At 35.9% G+C, this 24,293-nt stretch overlaps 2 protein-coding genes across 2 annotated transcripts in view; one reads left to right on the forward strand and one right to left on the reverse strand.

Annotated features, from left to right (window-relative positions):
• Window positions 1-24,293, forward strand: part of RSPH14 (radial spoke head 14 homolog) — a 92,044-nt gene that overhangs the window by 3,328 nt on the left and 64,423 nt on the right. The gene's annotated exons all lie outside the window — the stretch shown is intronic.
• Window positions 6,952-24,293, reverse strand: part of GNAZ (G protein subunit alpha z) — a 65,252-nt gene continuing 47,910 nt past the window's right edge. Inside the window, exon 3 of the mRNA XM_040604564.1 lies at window positions 6,952-9,047. Coding sequence (XP_040460498.1) covers window positions 8,703-9,047 — 345 coding nt within the window. The 3' untranslated portion in view covers window positions 6,952-8,702. The remainder of the gene's footprint in view (window positions 9,048-24,293) is intronic.

The following is a 24,293-nucleotide window of genomic DNA, read 5'->3' on the forward strand; positions in this document are numbered from 1 at the left end:
GCTAATAGTCCTACCCTCCCAGTATATCAGGAGAGAAATCAGTATCTAAAGTGGCAAAAAGTCTGATATATGCATCGTTTAGGCTGAGATGCATTCTGCTCTAGTGATGTTGATTTATCTCCAGTAGGATAAACAGAAGCCGAGTTGATTACATCAGTCATGCATCTAGCTTTTAAATGCCTCAGCCTGAACAGAGGAATCCAAGCTGAGAATGTCTTTGACTTGCCAGAAGAATAGGTCATTGTACCTTTTATGTGCTTTCTTTATATTACATATATTTATAGTGTTCTAAATCTTTTATACATGGAAGGAATTTATATTGATTTGTTACTTTTATTTCTAGGCTCTGTGGTTATAATTTCAATAGTTTTCCAAGCTGAACATTAGTCTTGAACATTTCCAGTTGATGAAAATTTTAATTTTAAAATTAAAATTTCAGTAGATAAAAATGATCAATTAAAAAGCCATAGTATTTAAATTCATGGGAAAGTACCTTGTCTGAGGAATTCTGTTACATTACTGGTGCTTAAAAAATTAAATGAGTGGTTAGAGTCTTGCTGAGTTAATATACAGGAATTCTAAAAAACATAAAGAAGTATTTTTAAATGCATGCAACTATTTTTTAAGTCCTGAATAACTGAATCCATATGAGAGATATTAATATGGTGGGCTTAACAACTTCGGGAACATCACTATAGAAAACCAGATTTCATGTTAATTTAATTTCACTAGCCCTTTTACAGATTTTCAAATCAGATGAGACAGGGACTTGGCTTAAGTAAATTTTGACCTGTTTGACTGCCTGTAAACTATTCTGTCTCTTACCAGTATAGACAGATACCATCCTGTGAATATGTGGATCATAACAGAAGCTTATGGGAGAAGGAACGGAAACTTAACAGAAGTAAATAAATGTTGCCAAATTTTTGCAGATCACTATTGATCATTAACCACTCATCCATACTGGCTAAGGTCACCTTCTTAGCCCTTTTGGAATGGCATAATTCAGTAATAAGCCTTGCTGTTCAGCCCCTGCTGTACTGAACTTTATTATTAGCTGTAACCTTCAGATGTGGCTAGATCTCTGGCAGGCTAATGCATGAACTTAACATTTGTCTCCTTTTGCTGATTGAGTTTCCAGGTATGTACATGATGCACAACTTAAGTTGACTGGAAAGGTTTCAATTTAAACAGGGAAGTTGCCTCAGGGTTTGGTGGCTGTTGTACGTACCCTTTTAGATATGAATGTGTGACTTACGGATGTAAACTATACACCTGCCTGCTTTTAGGTTTTATCTCCCAAACCTCAGAGTAGGTTGGAAGTTTATCTACATAAGCAGAAAACATTCACTGGAGGATGAATAAAAGTTCTAGGGGGGAAAAAACAATTAAAAAAAACCCTACCCACATGTCCTTGAGAGGAAGCGAGAGCTTTTTTTTTTTTAACCCCAGAGTTTGCAGTTAGACACTTTCTAACAAGCAGGGACTAAAACCAAGGGTTACATACAAAGCGTTTTACTAGAACAGTCAGTTCTATTTAGGGACTTACTGTGGCAGTAAGCAATGCTAGCTCTTGGTGGTGCCAAAACATAAAATACTGCTTATTAAGAATTCCACATAAATCAAAATACTTTGCCCAAACCAGAGGGTGTGTAATAGTACACCATATTGCTGCTCTGGTCTGCTCCCATTGTTCCATCCTTGTCACTGCAGGCATCCGAATAGATCATCTTAGGTCAGGAGCCACTGATGGGAACTATCACAACTGTAAAACCAATTTGGTGATAATCAGGAAATGTGAGATGATACTATACAAAGAGAAATCAAGTTGCCACCTGGAGTGGAAGGATTATCCAACCCCTGCTAAGCTAGAAACTCAGCAAAAGCTGAAAGCCAGCTGCAGCAGTGTCTCTCCTCAAAACCTTGCCTTTGATTGAAGGCAAAGGATTCACGGCAGATCTGAAGTAAGCAGGAGCCTCTGCCAGACAGAAACCACCTTCCAAATCATGTTACAATCCCAAATTAGTGAAAGTTGCCTATATTTGCAAGAAAGGCTACAATTCTCTGAGTGGTAGTTGCTTTTCAGTGAGGCTTCTCTTTAACTAAGACTGATACCAGTATCTTCATTTTACCTCTTCCACTTCAGATGCTGGTGGCAGATCAGAATCAGGTTTTCCAAATCGAATTATTATCAAGACTTGTTTTGGGGAATGGTTCTGGAGTTTAGTCTCCAAGAAAAGCAGAAAAGGGTAATTAATGGTATGAAAACAATATTTAAATAACTATAGAATTAGTTACTTGGTAAATTCTGTGCATCAGCGTCTCCACTGCAAATTCCTTTTAATTTAAATAAGGAGTTACTTTATTAGAAACCTGATATTTGTCTGTTTTGAATAAATTTTTTCCATTCATTTATTCTCAACATTTAGTGTAATCCTAATACATTTGCAGTGATCATGCTCTGTATGCATGTAGGCCAACTTCTTCACTGTTTCCCCCCCCCCCCCACTCTCTCTTCTATTTGTAAGAAATTAAAAATGTAGAACTGTTTACATCTGTGAAGCAAGCAGAATTTAATCTTTATCTTCTGGTCCTGTATTCAAATCTCTCAGAGAGCATGATGTGTCTAGCAGTCTCTTTATAGCTTGCTTGAGTCATACCTCTCTAGGTGAAATTCTCTTCCGAAGCTTAATTTCTTCAGCTAAGTAATGATGCCAAAGTTTGACCATTTCCTTTGTCAATGTTTGTGCTATTAAAAGCCTCCAAGACTTGCTCAGGATAGAAGTCCTCGAGTAGACTAGTCTTGCATAGCTTTCTACAGACCAGATTTTCATACAGTGTCCTTTGACAGGTTTGGGGGGCTGGGAGGAGGAAACGATTGAAAAAACCTTCAATCCTCAGCCTGTCAGCTATGTACAGTCTATAAGATCGGTGGTGTAGAAGCTGAGCTAGCATATTGTGTGTGAAAGCATCTCTGAGTAATTACGCTTGGAAAAAGGTGTTTTTCTGAGCCATATATCCTTTTCATTTAAATTAAAATATAACATATATATATATAAAACTATACATGTCTGTTTAAGGGCTGGAAGGTAACTCCATGAAAAGAATTGTGTTACTGTAGAATGGACTCACATACAGATAACTACTTAGAAGAAAAACAGGAAGGTGCTAAAACTGTTTTCATTGCTATGAGAATTTAGGGAGAACAGCAAATATTTTCTAATAGGTAGTAAGAGTCACAAGGCCTGACATAATTAATCTGACATATTACAGATACAGAAATAGTCTCTGCCTGGTAATTAAACCTTCTTCAGCTAACCAAGAAACTGTCTGTCTTCCTCTCTGCATTTACTTCTACGCCTCCCATTCAGATAATGAGATGGTATGTACAGCTGGAGGAAGTCAGCAACTAATATACCATTCCACAGCTAGATTTCTAATGTGTTCTGGAGCTGAGGTAATTTAGCCCAGGGCCAATAAAGCATATGTTCCACACTACACAGAAAGGAACCATGCATTTGACATGAAGCATGGTTGTTTTCGTTAACTGGGAAGTGGTCAGTGACTCCCATTAGTTCTATGCCAGGCCACCTGGTCTTTCTCCAAACAGGAGTAATTTAGGAAAATGTGGTTATTTTAAGCAAATCCACTTGCAGAGTATTTTTGATTCCTAAACTTAAGGATGTATATCAGTATCCTCCAGGAACAGTGGGACCATTAAAAACCAAAAGAGGGGAAAATCCACAAAGACTAGGAGAACACTGACAAATATAATTTCCAGAAGAAACAACAACTTCAGTGGCAAGAATTAATGGGTAGAAGAAAGACAAAAATAAGATATATCTATGTATTGAATAGAGGGTAGAAGAGGGAGAAGAACCAGCAGCAGAAGAAAATTAAGAACATTGGAAAAATTAATAGCAAAACTTTCACTCTTTGTGAAAACAGTTAGTTGACACAATACTTAACAATGTTAGTGGAAGGCTGTTAAGCAATGATAAATGACTGGGCAATAACAACTGCAAAAATAGTTCTAGGAAGAAAATATTTCACTAGGATATGGCTAATACTGGAGAAGTTTAATAATGCTTACCCATTATCTGTCCTGGTTTTTATGGGTACTTAATCCTTTTAGACAAAGACTGAGGTGGATTGGATAGGGCAATGGATTTTTAAGCATGCCAGAACCTCTATTTGGGAAGATTCCAAGAGATAATGTTTCTTCTGCTACTTTACTGACCCTCTGTGTCTCCACTATTCCACCCTTGGGAAATCATAACCAATCAGATCCGCGTCTAAGGACTCTTTAAGGATACCTTTTTCCCTTTGAAACTTGTTTTGCTGTATGGAGTGCAAATGGTAAAAGGACAGATGGCATTCTTATTGCAGCAGATGGAATATCTCTTCTGTGAATGTCATTGTTGCCCAGGTGAAGTGAAATCCCAGCTGTATTAATGCAATTCTTTCAGGTGGCAGTACATTGCATCACCAATAAAACTGAGAAAATAGATGCAAATTTAATTGCATGATTTATTCAGGTGGACAATTAAGAGTCAAGAGATTTCATTTCAGCACCTGTCTTTGGCTTAGAATTTTTAGTTTTAACCTTCCAGTGCCTCAATTCTTATACAATCAAAAAAAAAAATTACTTCTGTATAAACCAGAATTTAACATCTTGAATTCTTCAGAGAGAAAACAGAGTAACCACGAGTAACTCAGAATACTAAGATCAAAAACATCATAGGAATTATTAGACAGTTAGTAGCAAGGAATTGCTATTCAGAGAACATGATTATGTGAATTGATTATTTAAACTTAATTATTTACTGCTGCATTCCTCCCCATGCCTATGCTTTCCTTAAGTCAAGTAGGAACATACAATGGTGCTTCAGTGTCCTTTCTCCTTCCCAAGACAGCTTTCATTCAATGAGAAAATTAACTGACTCCTTTTCTTTAGAAATACCTTTAGACCTTTGTTAAAATATCCTAGGTTCTCCACTTGTGTTGTAGGTTGCCTGTAATACTTATGTTGGAAGGACCTTCTTAATTGAATCAAGTTTTATTTTTTAATATAAAATGTCTCTTACCCTCCTCATAACTGACTACACTTTTGGGTTTATTTTTCCTATTCAGCTTTCTTACCTTGAAGCTATGCTGTAATGAATGCCAGTGTTTTCTTGCCACTACTTTCACAAGTCTGAAATGGCCACAGTACCATGAAAGCTAGAGGTGAAGGAGGCATAACATCCAATAGTCCATTAACAGGAAAACAAAGCCCTGACTCATTTTGTACCTTTTTCACAGTTTCACTACCTAATTACAGGATATTACACTATAGAAAGCAATTTAGACTAGAAATACTGTGCAATTTCTGAAGTGAATGATAGCACTTCTAACGGTAAGCAAAGCATAGAGAATCCTGTATTAAAAATTATCACATAAAGCTTTTAGTAAACTCACCACATCAAACAGACTGACTGCAAATATCAGAAGCAGACAGTATCATCTTCTCACTACAAGTAAGACCTAAATACTTTGCCATGACAAACCTTTTGTACCTTCAAGGGACAGTCTCGTTGGCTCTTTTGTCTCTATTCTTCAGGTGTAACAGTTGACAGGGAATGTTTAAAGGGGCCCTGCATCTTCAGTACAGGGATAAAATACCTCATTCAAAATGAGACAGAATTTTCCCCAGTATCAATTATGTTCGGACTGAAGAGTTTTGAAAGGCTTAATCCATGACTTGAGCCTCAGAGAATATTTTTGGTTATGGGTGCATTCTCTGGCAAGGCTGACAACTATTATTGCTTGAACCACTGCCCTCAAGTATTGTAGTTCTCTTGGCAGTCCCAGCTCATCATTAGCTTAAGTCTCCAAGCCACTTAGAAAAACCTTAGCCTGAATTTAGATATCCTCAAACAGGTCAGAAGAATAATTCTTAAACATAAGGTAAGAAAGGTGAGGACTTTTTGATGCATTTTGTAGAAAGGCTGAGAAGCAAACAAAGGAATGAAACTTTCTAAGCACTACCAAATATTTTCAGCTGGTCTCAATAATTATTAATGGAGTGATGGGTTCTAAGTCAAATTCTGTTTAAAGTCCAGGGATATTATTTATCTAGCATCCCCTAACAAGTGATTTTTCTGAGTTTATGCTGTCTGTACAAGAGTTACACACTTTCTTAACATACATCCAGACTTAGAAAGATTTCAGTTAGAGAATGTTCTGGAAGAACCTTGTTATAGTCTGAATGGATGGAATTTTCAAGAAAACTTCAATGAAAGACCATCAACAAGACTTATGCTGATAGATTACCTTATATGGTGACTTTAAAAAAAAAAAAGATTTTTCTTAAAGCCTAATTTTTCACAAGCATGAGCCAGACAGAATTCTGTATTAATTTTGCAGACTTGCTGAGAGCTCAGTAGTACAAAAATGTGAAGATATTTTTCAAGTTTTTTTCAAACTTTAAACAGGTTAGGAGACCAGCTTCAGGCACTATTAAAAAAATTATATATGTGCTTATACCTAGATACGTATTTCTAAGCATAGACATCTGTGTGAAGTACCTGCTTGTGTAAGATAATATGTAGGTGGGCTTCTTATATATCTTGCCGATACCGTGGGAGTTTCTTTCCTGATATTTCCTATAGACCTTGATCTATAGCTTCTTTCCTAAAAATGTTACTAACCATCTCCCCCAAAACAGTATCAATAACATGCATTCAGAATTTGTAGGGACATTAAATGGGAACACATCCCTTAAATCTTACCAAGTCGCTCAAATGTAATTGCTGAAATTGCTGAATGTTGGTGAATAAACTGAGGAAGAAGATCTGGAGCAAATAAACAAAACTCAGCAGTCTGTCATAAAGGAAAGAGAGCTTCACAAATATCCAATTAAGTAACTGTCATAACACTAATTAATGAACACACTATAGGCACATCCAGTATCATTTGAATTATTTATTTTTTTAAGTGGACAATTTAAATGTTGATGTTATTAACCATTTTGTTTTAAATTTCTTAGAGCCCTTGGCTGAGATCTCTTGCACTAATCATAGTACATAGGGGGAACAAAAGTAGAATGTTCTTTTCCAGTGTGCATGTGTGTCTGTGTCTCTGTGTACGTATGTGCTTTACAATTATCAAACATATATTTACACACCAACTTTACACTGAAGTCTTTAAGAAGTCTTTTCTATGGCAGGGGAAAGAATCAACTGACCAAAGACTTAGGTCTATATGATCCATTTGAGATTTTCCAGTATAGTCCCACAGAGCTTCTTATGCATTCAAACTTTTGCCGGAATGTTACTCCATCCAGTAGTGTTTCTTTATGAGATGAAACCTGGAGCTGAGGAATGCATCTCTTCAGTTTCCTTAACTTCACTAAACTTTAAATAATTTAAATTATTAAATTGAAATATCAAGACATGTAGTTATTGTTCATATCGCTCATCTGTAACCTTCTAATAATACATCACATTTTTAAAATAATTTAAAAACCAACAAAAAAAAGACTTTGGAGGCTATATACTACACAATCTCCATGGCTCCTGCTTCTTGGGAAATCTGTTACAATATTACAATTCCCAGAATGTAATTGGAGCAGTGGAACAGAACTGTCCGTTGGCAACTTTCACATTCAGCAATCCAGACACTACAACAATAATTTAAAAAATTGCCTTGTGATTTTTTTTTTCTGTGTTAAAAAAGGAACACTAACCTACTTCTTAAATATAGTTTGTTTTTTGTGAAACACCACAAGATTTGGCAAAAAAAGATGTAAAAGAAGACTGTTTTGATGTATAAAACTCCTTACCAGTAGAAGAAACACTGACCTTAATTTGGCCTATTCATAGATTCATTTCATGTAGTTTTGCTGCATATTTGAAGCCTTAAAGAGCAGAAAGAGCTGCTAGTCAGTTTGGATATCACAGAACAGCTGCGCACCAATAATTCCTTTAACAGGCAAGATGTCCATGATAAACAGTAAAGTAAAGCAGAAGTGTGTACATAGTATACGCTGTGAGTCATGTGCATGTGCATACATGATGTATGTGTATATACTGTTTGGCTCTGTGTATCAATATTGTGGGTGCATGCCCATTCTCTACAGATTTGATTAGTAGTTTGCTTTGAATTCTCCTGTTCTGTAGCTTCTAGTTTGAACTAGCTCTTCTCCCCAACACAACCATTCTGCTCCACACCCTGCAAACAAGTTCATCTGTCACTCACCAGCTTTATATCATCACATCAGTAAAATTTTAGGACAACTGGATGAAGAATTATTTCTTACATAGAACATGGTAACACTCCCACTGTAGGAAATGGAATGAAACAAATGGAATAAAAGTGCAGTGACTGTGGCGAAAACATCTCCACAGAGTTAGGCCTCAATTTCCTTTTTTGTTTTTGTTTGGGAGTTTTGAGTTGTAAGGTTGGTTTTTTTCACTGGGGTGGGGGGAGGTGGGGTTGTGTGGGGTTTTTTGGAGGGTAGGCTTTCACTCTCCAGAACATATATTTGTGAAAAATGATGTAGCAGGTTAAGGGGGCATAAGAGGAACTGTGTACATACATCAGATTTCCCCTTTTCTCTCCTTGGACTACTACACATTGCCCCATTTTTTTCCACTAGAAGTGGAAGTGGTTAGCCCCTTGTTTATCACTTAAGGAAAACAGGTTAAGCCCAAGGATTCTTAGCAGAGACCAATGTATTTGAGATTGTTCTGAATGATGACATCTGTCACTGCATCAAAGACAAATTGTATGTTACTGGTATCAGTGGCGCAGGTAAAGTGTGAGTAGATCTCCTTGGTCTCCTTGTTGCGATTCAAGTCCTCAAACTGACGTTGGATGTAGACTGCTGCTTCCTCATAAGTGTTTTGGCCTTTGTATTCAGGAAAGCAGACTGTTAAGGGGATGCGTCGGATTTTTTCTGCCAGCAGATCTTTCTTATTCAAAAAAAGGATGAGGGAAGTGTTGATAAACCAATTGTTGTTGCAGATGGAATCAAAGAGACGCAAACTTTCTGCCATTCGACTCTGTAGGAGAGGAAACAACAGTGTCAACAATAGTGTTTCAGCACTATTTTTTTGCGTGAAAAGCACACAAAACATATTATTACATCTATCAATGAGTAAAATCTGCTTTTAGAGAAAAAACTTCTATTCAGTGACTGTCCATCTTACCTGACCATGAAATTTCAGAGGGCTTAATTCACTTATTTTGATACATTTCACCATAGACTACCTCTTTCTTTATTTTTTTAAATATTTTACAACTATGGAGGGAAGTCTAAAACTGAAGATTTAGAAAGAGTAGGTGTAACTTGGGAAATCAAACTTACATTAGCACTATAAACAAATTCTTTAAATAAAAGAGATGTGTAATTTCTAAGGATTTCACACTACAGAAACATTCTACTCTTAAAGGATTTTTTAAAAAGATGGAACTGCTGCAGCACAATTGTAACATTGCATCATCAGATCTGTAGTTTAGCACACCACACATGCTCAGAATTTTTTCCTTTCCTCACTTCTCCCCACTGTATAATGGCAAGCTTGGATACACAAGAACCACATGCTACTATGATGGCACAACTTGCATATTTATAGGTGAAAGATATATATATATAGTGAAAGCTGAGTTTAGCCAGTCATGTTTAAATTCTTTCTGTCTGCTGGCCTGAGTATGAATAAATTATGAACAATTTAGGATGACCGCCACAATTACATATTTGAAAATAAAAATCCAGTGCTACTATAGACTGAAAGTAGAAATCGGTGGCTGTCCTGAATTTTCCTTATGTGTTGCTGCTGCAACACACTTACTTATGGTGCAGCTGGAGCTGTCCATGGTACCAAGTGCTCTTGGAAGGCTGAATTTATTGCTGGGTTTACACCTATCATAGGTGTAAAGAGATGCAATGTCTTGAATAGAAAATATTCTAGATTATTAAAATAAATATCACTCAAGTATTGTCAAAAGATGATACAGCAAATATCTTTATCAGGCATTTTTGCTAATGTCAGTGTTTCCCAGCATGTTACTACTTAGATCTTTATTTCTGTTAGGTTTCGTTGGCACATCAGATTGCCATTATCTAAATTTAGTCAGATATTTGTACGTCATGAAATTTTTTTAATGTATGCACTTGTATTTTCTATTGAAAGGAAAACACCTCTTTTAAATAAGTTGTCCTATTCATATTTAAAGAATGTTGAAAAGCATAGCATTTTAAATTCAGCATCAAGGTTTCATTCCAGTCTTTTCCAATATCCAGCAGTAATTTTTATTAATAAAATGATAATTCTTGAAGAAACAGACTTTTATTCTGTCCTTTTTCAGCTGTATTCATGTACTACTGAAAGTGGGAAAAGCTTATAAGATGGAAAATTTGGAATCAGTTTTTTCTGTACAGCAAATGTATTAGGAAAAAAGTGTAGAAACAAATATTCACAAAACAAGGTACATTTTTGAAAAACAGGAAATTCTGAAGATTTCATAGACTCTGAGACAAAGGTAATGTAGGCTGAAAATTGGAATTCTTGCAGTGATGTCTGTTTAATTTCTTGAATATTTTTTTAGCTAAAAGAGTCTTTTAGCTGGGTGCTAGTTATTTTCTTGAAAATTAAGATCAAGTAATTTTTCAACTTGGCGATAATGCTGTTTGCTATTTTGACCTCCATGGGCCAGTTTAATATCAGATCCCAAAGCATGAGTTAGGCTTTTTCATAATTTTCCTCTTATCCTCTTCAGACACCCTGAAATAATTTTTGCAATTTTTGAGCACCTTTAAAATCTCAGAATGCTGTAAGGCATAGCTCCTTCATGTAGACGTGATCCAATGCATAGCTCTCAAAATAAATTCAAATAGGTAAACCAATGTGATGTTAATCACAGCATGAAATTCAGTATTCCTACTCACATGTCCAGATGAATTGATTTTGTATGGGAAAGATTTCTGTAAAGCTTTTAGCTCTTAACCCAAATGACAAGCCTACAGTTAATATTTTGCCTACAGCTAAAATACTAGATATTGTTCCTTCTCGCTTTTTTCTTTTGTTTTATTTAGGCTTTATACTGCTGAAAACACTGTTGTGAGGAATCATGGTTTATTCCTGGTTTATCTTCAACAGTCCTTCCCTCTGTTTTGAGATAACACCAACATTTATTGTACTCTGGTCACAAGATGCAAAGAATCCTTGTACAGTCAGCTCTGTAAAGTCTGCTTGCTGATAAACAATGGATAAAATATGTAGAAAGCTTTTCATATACAGTAATATAGATAATAATCTACCTTAAAAGCAATAAGGAAGCTAAATATCTGGAAATTCTTTCCATGTTAAGTTTCCATAAAGAGATGCATATATTCAGATGATTATTCTTTAAACTGATCTCTACAAATGCTGTAGAAAACTTGTTCAGATTGGAGTTTCATGTGTTTGTGAAGTCTGGGGGTTTTTAACTCAACGTATCTTTCACCATTTTTTTTCCCCTTCAAAGTGAACTTGCAATACTGACCTGCTAAATTAAGAAAATAAATGCTGTTCTGTTAGAGTATCTCTTACTTTCAGTATTCTCAGATCATGAGATTGCATAGGATTTAGTATAATTTCTTCAGCTTAGTCCATATAGCAAATATAATTAAATGAGGCATTATTGATCAGTGTAGGGCATGATGGAAGGGAGGGGTATTGTGAATGACGAGTGTCATTAACGATATGTCAGGATACAGTTGCAAATCCTCCCAGTCTGTTGTCTTTGGTCTCACTTTATACCACAGTCACATAGTGAGTAGTTTTGTAATATGTACAGATCATTAATTTAGTGACTTCAGAGGAGAAAGCAGCTGATTTGGTAATTTTAATTTAAATAAAAGAAAAATAATATTGAAAATGTGTGGTAAAACTCCTGGAGATTACTGATACCTGATTTCCTAGTGGTATAATGAATCAGTTTATAGAGAACTTAAATTTTTTTCAAAGCAGCGTGATTTCTTGAAGAAAGCCTGGAATCACCTCAAGCTTAACAATTTTGGTACAGTCAAAAGTATTTTGGATTGGCAGAAACATAAGACTGTAAGGTTTTTCAAGGGACTGTATATACCATTTGTCATTCCAAACATATTTTTAACTTGTTCTTTAAGTCCTTTTCACAGAACCTCTCCATTCCCACCTCTCGACTAATCTTTCAACAAATAAAAATACATTAATCAATAGCTACTAATTAGTAGACATCGATCAGATTATTTTCTTCAAGAAGATGTTTAAGCTGATTCCTTAAAGCAGAGAAGCAGTCTTCACTTCTTTTCACATAAGACTGTTCAATTGGTGACTGACAGACATATTTCAGCCCATAGGATGTTTTGGTGTAGCCAGTTACAAAGTCTTTCTCATGCATCTGCATATGTCCTGTTATATATGCCCAGATCCTGGCGTTAGTTCTGGAAGCTGCTGTTAGACCTGCCTGATTCCACAGTGCTGCAACTTGTTTTCAGGTATACCTCTTGTAACAAAAAACAAAAGAAAAGTTCATTTGACTTCTTGCATTTATACCTGATATAAAATACCAGCATTATTCCCAAGTGAAAGAAAAAAATATCAGTAGTCTTTTATCATACGTATACAAAGAACATAAAATTTGCAGAAGTTCATAATGCTATTTTCAGAGTGCATTCATCTATCTTTGTATCTGGTTTTTTTCTTGCCAATAAAGAAACTGAATAGGGCAGACTGGAAAATAGCTATGTATTTTATCATTGTGTATAAACAATGGCAGATACATTGGTCAAGTACATTTCAAGAATCCACGTTTTCTTTTTAATAATTTAATAACAGAAAGCAGTGAAAATAAGGAATCAGAAGTGAGGCAGAATTCTTTGTGACATCAGAATGTGTGCCAAATAATATATTCCTTCTGCCAAAGACATGTCCCATAGCACACAGTGGCAGTGTTCTAACAGTACCAACAGGTACCGTACTTTGGATTTTGCTTACTTTGGATGGTGATTCTAAAACCACTGTGACACTTTGCTAATTTCTAACATTCCCACCTATTCTTCTGCAATAACTGACTCCTTTGTTTTCTTCCAGTATTAACCTGTAATGAACATAGTTTCACAGTATTTGCTGCATCTCCTGTATAGATTAATCTGCAGGTATTGTGCTTTTTTGCATATGCAATATCTTAGTTTTCCAAAACCCTCATGTGTACATCATGAGTTACCACAGTGGTCCAGAGTAAGTGAACAGGAGGGATTTGGGGTATTAAAAAAAAAAGGGGAGTATTCTTTTTACAAGATTATTTACAAATATGTATGTGTTCTATTCATCTGGCTTGTGTTCAGGGGGGTTGAAAATAATTTAGAGCCCAGGTATTTTTGTTCTTGTTTGACTGTGAAATATTCTGGCCTGTTTTTCTGTTTGGCGAGAGGATGATTTTGGCTTTTAATAGAAGCAACAGTATTTTGTGCCTAATTCTCCTAAAATTTCTGTCAGTTGTGTCTAGTGCATCTCCCTTGACTGCACTAGAGTTACTCCAATATTTCAACTGGTGAGATGAAGAGAGAAGAATTATTCACTGTTTATTACATGAAAAGTAATATGAAAATATAATTTATTTAAAATTTACTTTTTATTTGGTTTTATTAGAGAATGTATTGTACTGTTATTACTACAAAGGAAATCTGCAACAGTGTTGATCATTATTGTTACACTAAAACAGTATCCTGAGAAAATTACCCCTTTAAAATGCATAGTTGCAGAAATATGAGCAGACTGTTTTACCTAAGCTTTACAAATTACTCTTATTTTATTTGTAGCACTATTCCTTGTCATTTACTATGGGCTGACTCGGTCAGAATTGCACCCTCTGTTCTCAGAGTTATATGAAGGCATTGATTTAGTTATTTTAGTGAGTAATTCTGTGTTTACAATGTTTAAAGATTAAAACCACAGACTACTGGCAGTTTCTGGTCATTTCAAAAGCCCCAGCAGCACAGGGGTGCACCATGATGGTTGGCACTGCCACAGCAGCAGTATGTAGCCAGGCTGAAATCTCACAAGCCTCTTAAGGCATACTGAAATACAAGCAAATTTAATGTAGTTCCTATTTTGTTTGTTGGTGGGGTTTTTTTGTTTACTTATTCCTTTGTAAAGGTGGGGTCATCTGACATTTGAGCCTACTTTATAAACAGATTTATAGGTATAAAAATGTGGCTTTAAAAATCTGTTTGAGGGTTTATGTTTATTTTCACAATGCAGATCCTGAAACAACAGATAATCCTCTAAAAACATCATAGGTCTGTTTCCAAATAGTCATGCTTTTCTTTCCTTCCCTGAATTTTTAGCTGGTAATAAAACCATGCAAGAAATTTTTAGGTCAGTTGAAATGCTTTTGGTACTAATTGTCTGGAAAAAAATGTTTTAGAGCTAATATAGGTTTTTGGCCAACTGTCAGAACATTCATGCCAAGAGGATATTGCATTTTTAAAAGTTTGTGTTTATTACTGTATTTTGTAGTGAATCATAATACTGTCCCTCTATGACCAAATCCTCAGTTGGAGTCTGTAGTCCAAGAACAAAAGCAGACAGATAAAACCTTTCCATAAATTGTGAAATGTAATGAATGCGTAGAAGAGGACTGACAGTTTTAAATTACTGTAAACTTGGTTATCTCTTACATGATGTAAAGTAAGAATTAGTGAACTATTTTACCTGACACCTATTAAATTTCTTCTTCATTATAATATCATTATAATACTATTGGTTGAATATCTGAAAGTCATAAATACCTTAAGTAAACTAAATAGAATTTCTTATAGTTAAAATGCAAAGGAGTTATAAAAATTTTCTATTAACATGGAGGAAAAGTAATGGTAAGGAAAGGCGTTCTTCTTCTCTGCAGTGTCTTTTCCAGTTCAGGAATCCTGAGGGGAGTAGCTAGCCAGGTGGTTAGAAAAAGTGTGCTGCTGTAATTTTATAATACACAAGCTGGGGTATAAGCAAGATAATGCCAGTGCCTTATCCAGACGGCCTTGTTGGGGGCTAATTGCAAATTCTTTTCTTAGCATGTGAACAAGCAATTGGTTGCTTGAGGGAAAGAACATGCTAAGGAACAGATGGCTGCTTCTGTTCTTCCAATAATTTGCAAACATACAAACATCCCTGGTCATCCTCTGGAAGAGTAGAGGTATGCTTAGCAGGATAGAGTTTCAGAAAAACTAAGAGTTTTCAAAAGGAAGACCCTGTTATCAAGATAGGTAGTAATTAGAAAAATCACTATGTAAATGGAGCCAAATTGGAATGTAGTATCTCCTCACAGCTTTCACATTAAAGCTCTCTGATCACAGTTGGGAGAGCTATGAACTTAAAAATGAAAAATGATGAAGAAAGAAACTATCATAAATAAGGGAATTAACTGCCATTTGTACTAAATACCTAAGAACTTAATCTTTCATCATTCTTTCTCTTTCATCATTGTTTTAAATCTGGTAGGCATTTGGGGATTGTGAAAACCTTAACTAAATAAAATTTATCTTGTGTAAACCATAAACAATGATGAATAAAATTGGTGCAGGAACAGTAATGTTTGCTTTCCAGAAAAGTTAGAAAATCTTTAAATGTCAGTAAAGCTTGAAATAACCAGTGGAAGCTGAGGCTATTTTCCTGTTGAGGCTTTTCCTTGCGATAGTGGCTGGCATTTAGCATATGCCGGTAGCTATGAGCTGTTTCACAAAATGGCATGAGTCTTTTCTTTCTGTTTCAAATGTGTTCTCTAGAGATCCATAACTTAAGACTTTCTAAAGAAAGCAGGTGAAGCTGCAGTATTTGAAGAAGGGGTGGTGGGGTAAAAAGATAATGGAATCTGTTGGATATGAGCATTGGTTTTTCCTTAAGGTTACTGTACAAAAAAAATTGAATCCATTCTGAAAAAAATGACAGTCTACAAAATAAATCAAAGGAAATACCATTGCCCAAGACAGTCATAGTCAAAGCAATTCAGGAATTCAAACGATGTTTGAATAAATGTATAATAGAAGGCAAAGCAGAAGAATTTTGCAGAAGAAAATACATATGATGCAGAAAGCAAGACTTAACCTGGACAAATATGAAGAGATACTTTTTTCTTTTAAAAAAGCCTAGATTGAATGCTAGTTGAAAGGTCCTTCCTGTCTAGCAGGCAGGCAGTCCTGATTCAGTGCTGGGTAAGAGAGACTTGATTTAAAAGGAAAAAGACTATTGTATGACTCATCTTTTGTTCAAAGAAAGAACACTCCTACAGGAACGCATAGGATGAGGTGGCTAAGGGTGTAAATGGGGAAAGATGGTGATAATTTCATGAGTTACAAAAAATAATTACTTTCATCTAAAAATCAAAAAGAAGAAACTATCTGTTGGAGAGGATAGACTTAGACTTAATCCAATTCACTCTATATATCTCTCAAAGAAATTAAGAACCTCACTGAGGTAGGCTTAAACTGGAATGAAACACTTTACCTGTACTGTCCTGTTAATACCTGTTTCTAGCTTTGGCAGCTCCCATGAGAGGAAGACAGGGTAACTAACAGGGATTTGACTTGACAGACTTGTTTTGCCTTTCCAAATCCTTTCTTTCTGATCCTAGGATCCCAGATTTTTCCTGGAAAATGTTGGGAATTCTAAAATGTCAAAATTAGGTGATGTAGAAGGGTAAGTCCCATTGTGAATTCATTAAGAAGTGTTCTTAAGTCGCTTAGCAGCTTAACTTATTCTACAAGCAGACAAACTCATTATTCCATCACCAAAGTAATATGCTACATTAGTCTAAAACCACTTGCAGGAATTCTTGACCAGTTACGTGGTAAACAAAGCAGGAAGGAGGTCAGGATGACTAGAAGCAGCTATGTCAATATAGCACCTATCATATGGATAGATATATACATGCCATCTATTTCTGTCCTTCCTACCAAAATTCCTGTGTCCTGCATATATATAAGGAATGTGAAGTGCAGAAAGGTGGAAATCTAACATAGCATTTTATGTATTGTCCTGGTTTTAGCTGGGATGTTTTGGCTGTTGCTAGGTAACGTTTATACTAAGTCAACGACTTTTCAGTTTCTTGGGCCCTGCCAGGAAGAGGGCTGGAGGGGCATGGGAAATTGGGAGGGGACACAGCCAGGACAGCTGACCTGAACTAGCCAAAGGGGTACTCCATACCATATGGCATCACGCTGAGTATATAAGCTGGGGAAGAAGAAGAAAGGAGGGACATTCAGCATTATGGCACTTGTCTTCCCAATAACCATTAAGTGTGATGGAGCCCTGCTTTCCTTGGGATGGCTGGACACCTGCCTGCCATCATATGTAGTGAATGAATTCCTTGTTTTGCTCTGCTTGTGTGCACAGCTTTTACTTTACCTACTAAACTGTCTTTATCTCAACTTATAAGTTTTCTCACTTTTACTCTTCCAGTCCTCTTCTCCATCCCACTGTGGGGGAAGTAAGTGAGCAGCTACGAGGTGCTTGGTTGCTGGCCGGGGTGAAACCACAGCATGTATATACATATATTTTATGCCACTACAATGAAGGGAAAATGAAAGGGATGATAAAATAAGGTTTTATATTAGAGGAACCTTGAATCTCTCCTATGAAATGAGCATATAGAAGGCTAATAAACATGGATGTTATAAAGTGGAGCCCTGAAGAAATCTTGTGTGATTTTGGATAGAAAGATATGTATTTATATGGTGAGGGCAAAAAAATGTATTAAGCATGAAACAAGCTTGCTTCCAGTTTTTTGAAATAGAATCATCCTCAAATCAGGAGGAAAAATGATACCAGCAAACAAAATTTGTAAACTACCAAATTAATTCCTTATTATTTTAAAAATAATGTCCTGTAACTGTTTATACTTAGAGTTTGTATGTGAAAATGCAGAACGGGTAGAAGAGGCAGTAGTCAATATTTGATGCCTCTTTTTCAGAGAAGAAAGGGAAAATAAACCTGACAGAGCAGTACTGCAGCATATTGTCTCTCTTGATGATTTCCTGTGGAGCATTACTACTGTCTTTACAGAAAATTCTGCAGATCATAACAGAATCTGGCAGTATGAATGAGAATTACATGGGGACCTTTAGTCTTGGCTATTGTATAGGATGACAATGAAAACATTATTAATACTTTATCACCTATGATCTCTGCAACTGGAAAAGAATTGTAGTGTTACTAAGGCTTACTGTGGACCAGCCTAGACAAAGCAGATTTAATTGGGAGTATTACTTTAATAATCCTGAACATTTGGCATTTGGTTTTGAAAATTGGTCCCTGCAACTTTTTAGTGTGTACTGAAACAGTAAGTCATGTCTGTAGGAGTACATGATAAATTAAGCACTGTTATATAGTAGTTACATATGGGTGCCAATGACAGACTGGGGTAAACTACTCTTTAATACTATCTATCAGAACTGGTTTATATTCCTAGATCAGGAACAATACAGATTTGTTAATCCTAGTAAGTACAATCTGACACCAAGCTGTGATTATACTAAGGAGGATGCCCGAGCTGAGAAAAGTTTGATTCAACTTCCTGACAGAAGGATTAGATTTCGAGCCAGGGGATTTCCAAGCAAAGGAACAGGACAACAGGTGCTTCTGCTAGGATTTATAAACTAAAGGAAACCTAAAGAAAGGATGTATAGAAAACTCTTGGAAGAGCAGAAGAAAAGGTTACTGAGTTCAAGGATCAGAAGGAGTGGGGCATTCATCATTTAGCAAAAATGCTAGAAGAGCCAGATAAAGGCTACTCCAATAAGTCTGGCCAAGGTATTAAAGGCTGTTCCACAACAAGGAAAGGGACAGAATAAAAACAGAGAAATACTTGTAGATTGAGTTACTGCTTGTGACTAACTATTAATACCTTCTGAGCAAGCTGAAGTACAGGAAATTTGTATTTAGAAGTCATAAAATGTGCATGTGATAGGTACTATATTTATCACTTCACATAAGTGAATTAGAAGTTCAGAGAAAAGTTCTGGAAAAAGGTACCTTCAGGAGAAGAGAGAAACGGGGCAGCCAATATTGGTCCTGTGCCTGATAGAACAGCACCACAAATCAACATTTCTGGAAGGAGTGATAAGGATAGATTGGCAAAAGAAATGCTACTGCAGCTGATGCAGGCCAGAAGAAACTTAAAGCCACAATGGGCAACGTACTAAAACCTACATAGTACACAGGTAGTGTCCAGCCAGGGCAGGACTGTAGTAAAAGTATACAAGTTAAATAGTATCATGGAATATACTTCTTTTCACAGGCCTCCATTTAATCATTAAAGTGGGGGGGTGGGGGGGTGGAGGGGTTAGCTTGCTTTTTCTCCTTAAAGGAAAGCTTGCTATGTATCAACTGCTCAGCAAAAAACTGTTAACACTCCTTTTACTGCCTCAAAGGTCAACAAAGCTTTATGCTACATAAGCCATACGTAAGACATAGAAGTTATGAGAGCTTGCACTGTGCTTCTCTGTGTATTAGCTTGGGGGCAAGCAGTTCTGAAGAAGGCAAACATGCCATTAAAGGAATATCAGAATAAATTTTCAGTGTCTTTGACAGTGCCAGAAAACTAAGATTTCCTGAGTACAAATTAAGACAGTTCTTAACTTAGTTCTAAGAAGCAAATTAGCAGCATATAATAGCTATGCTTACTTTGGGGAGTAGTTTTTTTTTAAGCATTGTACCAGTATTCCAAGCAAACTGGTTGGAATTTCTGGAGTTTGGGGAAAAAATCTAATTTAAAAACGTTTTCTGTTAAAAACACATTTGTTTAAATTTTCACAGTTCTTGAAAATATATCCAAAGTAGCATGAACATCTATACTTTATTGTAAATGCCTGGATGTTTTATTCTTAGATTGAGATATATATATAGTAATTGAGGCCAGCTTTTTTATTCCTGGTAATGTATTTAAATTGATTTCAATGCTTACTCATTGTGAGTGGTTTTGGGGTTTGGGGTTTTTTTTTTTTTCCTTCTTTCAGGCATTTAGATTATTTGTTTAGCTCGAGGGCAAGAGGAGCATTTCAAGTACATAGTCAACATAGCTGAAATGTTGCATAGTTTTACACATAAAGTAGTTCAGGACTTTAGCTGTCCTCATTTGAGACCTTTAAGCTTAATACCAGCCTTCTGTGTCTAGGCAGTAAGTAACTTAATGCTGCATTCACCTTCATGGAAAGGCTGAGGGAACAGGGCTTGTTTGGGCTGGCAAAGAGGAAGCTAAAGGGTGGTCTAATAAAAGCCTACAATTACTTGAAGCCTAGTTACAAAGATGATGACTCTCACCTCTTCCTAACAGTATTGGATGAAAAGGTAAACAGCAATGAAGACTAATTGCAGCTTGGCCGGTTCAGATTAGATGACAGGGGAAAAAAATTCACTGGAAGACTAGCACAGCAGTGGAACAATTTGCCTAGAAATTTTGTGAAATCTCCATCCATAGAGGTTTTCCTCTGTCAACTAGATAAAGCCAGAGCAGGCCTGATTTACTGTTGGCAATAGTCCAGCTTCAGCTGGGATGACAGGATAAGTGACCTTCAGAGATCACATCCGGCCTACATTTCTATAATTCCATGAATTGTAAAAACATATTTATAATTGAATCAATAATCGAGAAGTCAATTTTATGTGTGCAGTTCTGAGCAGATCTTAAACTTTTCATCCTGAAGAGGTGAATTCTAGCATAAGGGCTATCTTTTTAATGGAAAGAGTTATACTAGACAGTTACTATCCTGTTGGTGAGGCAGGATGAAAAGGAAATGGTCAAAGAATGGAGTTGTGGCCTTCATAGAATTCCCATTTTTATATTGTCTTCTGCTCTTTAAAGCTCTCCAAACCTTAGCCTAGCCCCTAAGCTATTAAAATACTGCAGAAATCTGCATGAGAACTACATGAGAATATGCAAATAAAAAGAAAAATGTTTTTTTACTGTTCCAGACTATTGACTAACCTACCTTTTGTATAGTTTGCCGGTAACCCAACCTCTGGCTGATAGATTATGTGTAAAGAAACATTGTGGTTCATTGCACCTTCTTTGAAATGTGGATTTTTGCAATACATCGGGGGGGGGGGGGGGGGGATGGGGGGATGGTGTTAACAGGGTGAATATTAGTTCCTGTCACCCAGACAATTGTTTGCCTTAGTTGAAATGAAACAATATATTGCATACATAAGAGAAAATTGGGGGGGGTGGGGGTGTTAACCTTTTTGCCACTAGTATGCCACTAGGATGCACTAGTAAGTTTAATAATTTTGCATAAGAGAACCACTGCAGGGGAACAAATTGCAAAATCCAGTGCCTGTGAATGCCCTTTCTCTGGATAAAAAACATTTGAAATCTGAAACATCAGTGACAAGAGTCCAACCTGATAAACCATGATATAAAGAGAAGAGGACTTCTCAAGTAAGTAGGTTTTCATTTCAGCACAGTCAAGCCCAGCTTTAAAACAGGACTGTCTGGATATTAATGAAAGCTAATAAATATACGTAGGATGAAGTATTTCTATCAGTTAGTAGAGTAAGAAAACACAGAGAAAACCAGCAAGAATTATCACAAGTATGGAATGACTATTAGATGAAAAAAATTAAATTAACTAGTTTTCTTCAGCCTGGAAAAAGAAATAGCTGAGAGAGAACAATGTAGAGCTCATAAAATCATAAATGGTGTTGAAATGGTGAATAGTGAATGATTTTTGCACCATTTTTTACAATGTAAGAAGTAAGAAACATCCAATTCAGTTATCTGACAGCAGACAAATATTCCTTCCATACAAAGCATAATTAAATGTAAAATCATGTCATGAGGTGTTAATAATAGTAAAAGTCATGAAAGTGTAATTGGTTTCAAAAAGCAATTAAATTAAAAGGGCACTTAAACGGGAAAATGTTGATGCAATCCTTAGTTCAGTTATCTGGTAGGGTTTATTGCAGGAAGTATCAGTGTATGCTTGACCTCTTCCCTTATTCTTTTCTGAATATCCACTGTTCTCCAAAGTTGGACACAGACTACTGCAGATATTTGCTGCTTCATTCCCTGTTGGTGAAAACTTCTCCTTTACATAACCATGTACAATTGCTACAGCTCCTAGGCCATTCTGCCTTTTCCATTAGTCTTGTCCAGTATTAAAAAAAAAAAAAAAAAAAAAAAAAAAAATTTGTTTTACAAACTTCACCATCATTTGAAGTAGTGAGTGTTTCTCACCAAAAAAAAAGGATCTTGGAACTAGAAGTACTGACCTCTAGTAATTTGCATTGTCTGACACCGGAGTGTATGAATGACAGCACGATAACGATATTTTCTCTTAGACCCATTAAAAACAAACAAACAAACAAACAAAACTGGCCCACATTGGTGCTGAACCAGTTTTCAACAGAAAAAGCTGACCTGTAGTAGGAGCACTAGCTTTTCATTTTGTTACATCTTTGATGATATTTTCACTAGGATGCTTAGAGTTTGGTGCAGCTAGAAATCTTGTGTGAGCAATGGCTATCCCTTTTTACACCATCTGTGTTGCAAGATTAACATAGCATAATTCAGGAGCAAGTGGATATTTCAGATCTTTTAGAAGCCTTGCCTATAATTCTGACAAAGTTCTTGCCATCATGCTGGTCTTAAGATTGCCTTCTACTAACCTGGAAGAAACATAAAAGCTATAGGGCACTGACTATAGGTCAGTGTTCAGAGTCAAGAATGAAAAAGGAACAGAGAAAGAAAGCTAAATGAAAAAACGTAAAGCAACATCAGAGTGTCTAAATTTGTGCCTGACCTTGGCTTTCTTTGTGTAAGCTGAGAGGAATACTGAGGAGCGCAAAAGCAGCACGTTTAGCAGCATGGAGAAAGAAAGAATCTTGTTTTCACTTTCAAGAAATTCTTCTGGTTTTATACAGCATTACTGGAATTTAGATCTAATCAGTTTCAAGAGATAATTTCTATGAAGTTATTTTAGAGTAACTGGAGAAAAATTAAAGGAAATAAATGGTTATGTATTCTGAAAAAAATGCTCCTCCCATATTTGTAATTGAAGCTCTAGTTGGGTTGTAAACAAAGTAAAAATTATTTTGGTTGACGAAGACTGAATTTAAAACAAAAAACCCCACATCATGGTCACATGATGTAAATCTCTATTGCTATTAAAGCACTATTGCTAAAGTTGTTCAGGAAAAAAAGGAATAACTTTGATGTGGATTTTGTTCAGTCTTTTGGGGGGATCATTTCTTCCACTTTATGTAGACACTGACAATGATCCACACACTTTTTCATCACACTGTTTTTGTCTCTTTTCTGATCTCTACTGCTCCCATGCTAGGCTCTCTCAGTGTCTCAGCTCTTACTTTAAACAGTTCCTGTACATGGGTGGATGCTCACTCAGCAGAGGGTTTGCTACACCACCATCTGGGTTATCAGGCCAATTCTTTTGACACTATTTCATTATATGCTTTAACAAATTCAACTGAAATCAGCAATTAACTGTTTCTACACATCTTCATATCTTTTCACCTGGCAAAAGGCAGAGATTCCTTATTGCCATCTGTCCAAACAGATTTTGAGTCTGTAAAATAGATGGAAAGGCTCCATCAGTTAAAGGGAAAGGTGGAATTGGTTTGGTTTACAATTACCCTGCTGTAAATTTGCAGTATTTCTAGGGATGCTAAAACAGCACTACAAAATTGAAACCATCAGAATGTGGCTCCATATTGCACCAACAGTTTGTTGTACAACAACAAAGATTGATTATCAATCTTAAGAATCACACTGTTTTCTCCAGGTGAGAAAAATAAATTTTCTTTCATTTATAGTCACTATAATGTATACTAAAAGCATATTAGCAAGAAAAAAGAAACTTTGTAGAATGTTAATAGTAAAGAATTATATCATAATAACAGTTTCTGCAAGAAATGCAAATACTTTTTAAAATTAACTTTTTATAGACAATTTAAAACATTACACATGCACCATTCTCCATAGAAGAATTCCTGTAACAAGCCCTTGTAACAGAAATGTAAGTTTACAGTCATGTTAGAAGTCTGCTATCTGCTAGTCCTTCTACAACAGTCATCTTTCAATCCCAGTCAGCACAAAAATCTGCAGTAGCCTTCTGCTTTTTACACCGAGTTAACATTAAACACTGAATCAAGGTCAGGATTCATCTTCAGTGTTGTTAGATTTTTCATCCCAGAGTATGAAATTAATCTCCCAGGAAGTACTCACCACCACAAAATATAAATATATGTCATGAAGACAGAATGAAACAAAATTAATTA

This window comes from Falco naumanni, chromosome 1 (genome assembly GCF_017639655.2).
Source record: "Falco naumanni isolate bFalNau1 chromosome 1, bFalNau1.pat, whole genome shotgun sequence".
In the NCBI taxonomy this organism is placed as follows: Eukaryota; Metazoa; Chordata; class Aves; order Falconiformes; family Falconidae; genus Falco; species Falco naumanni.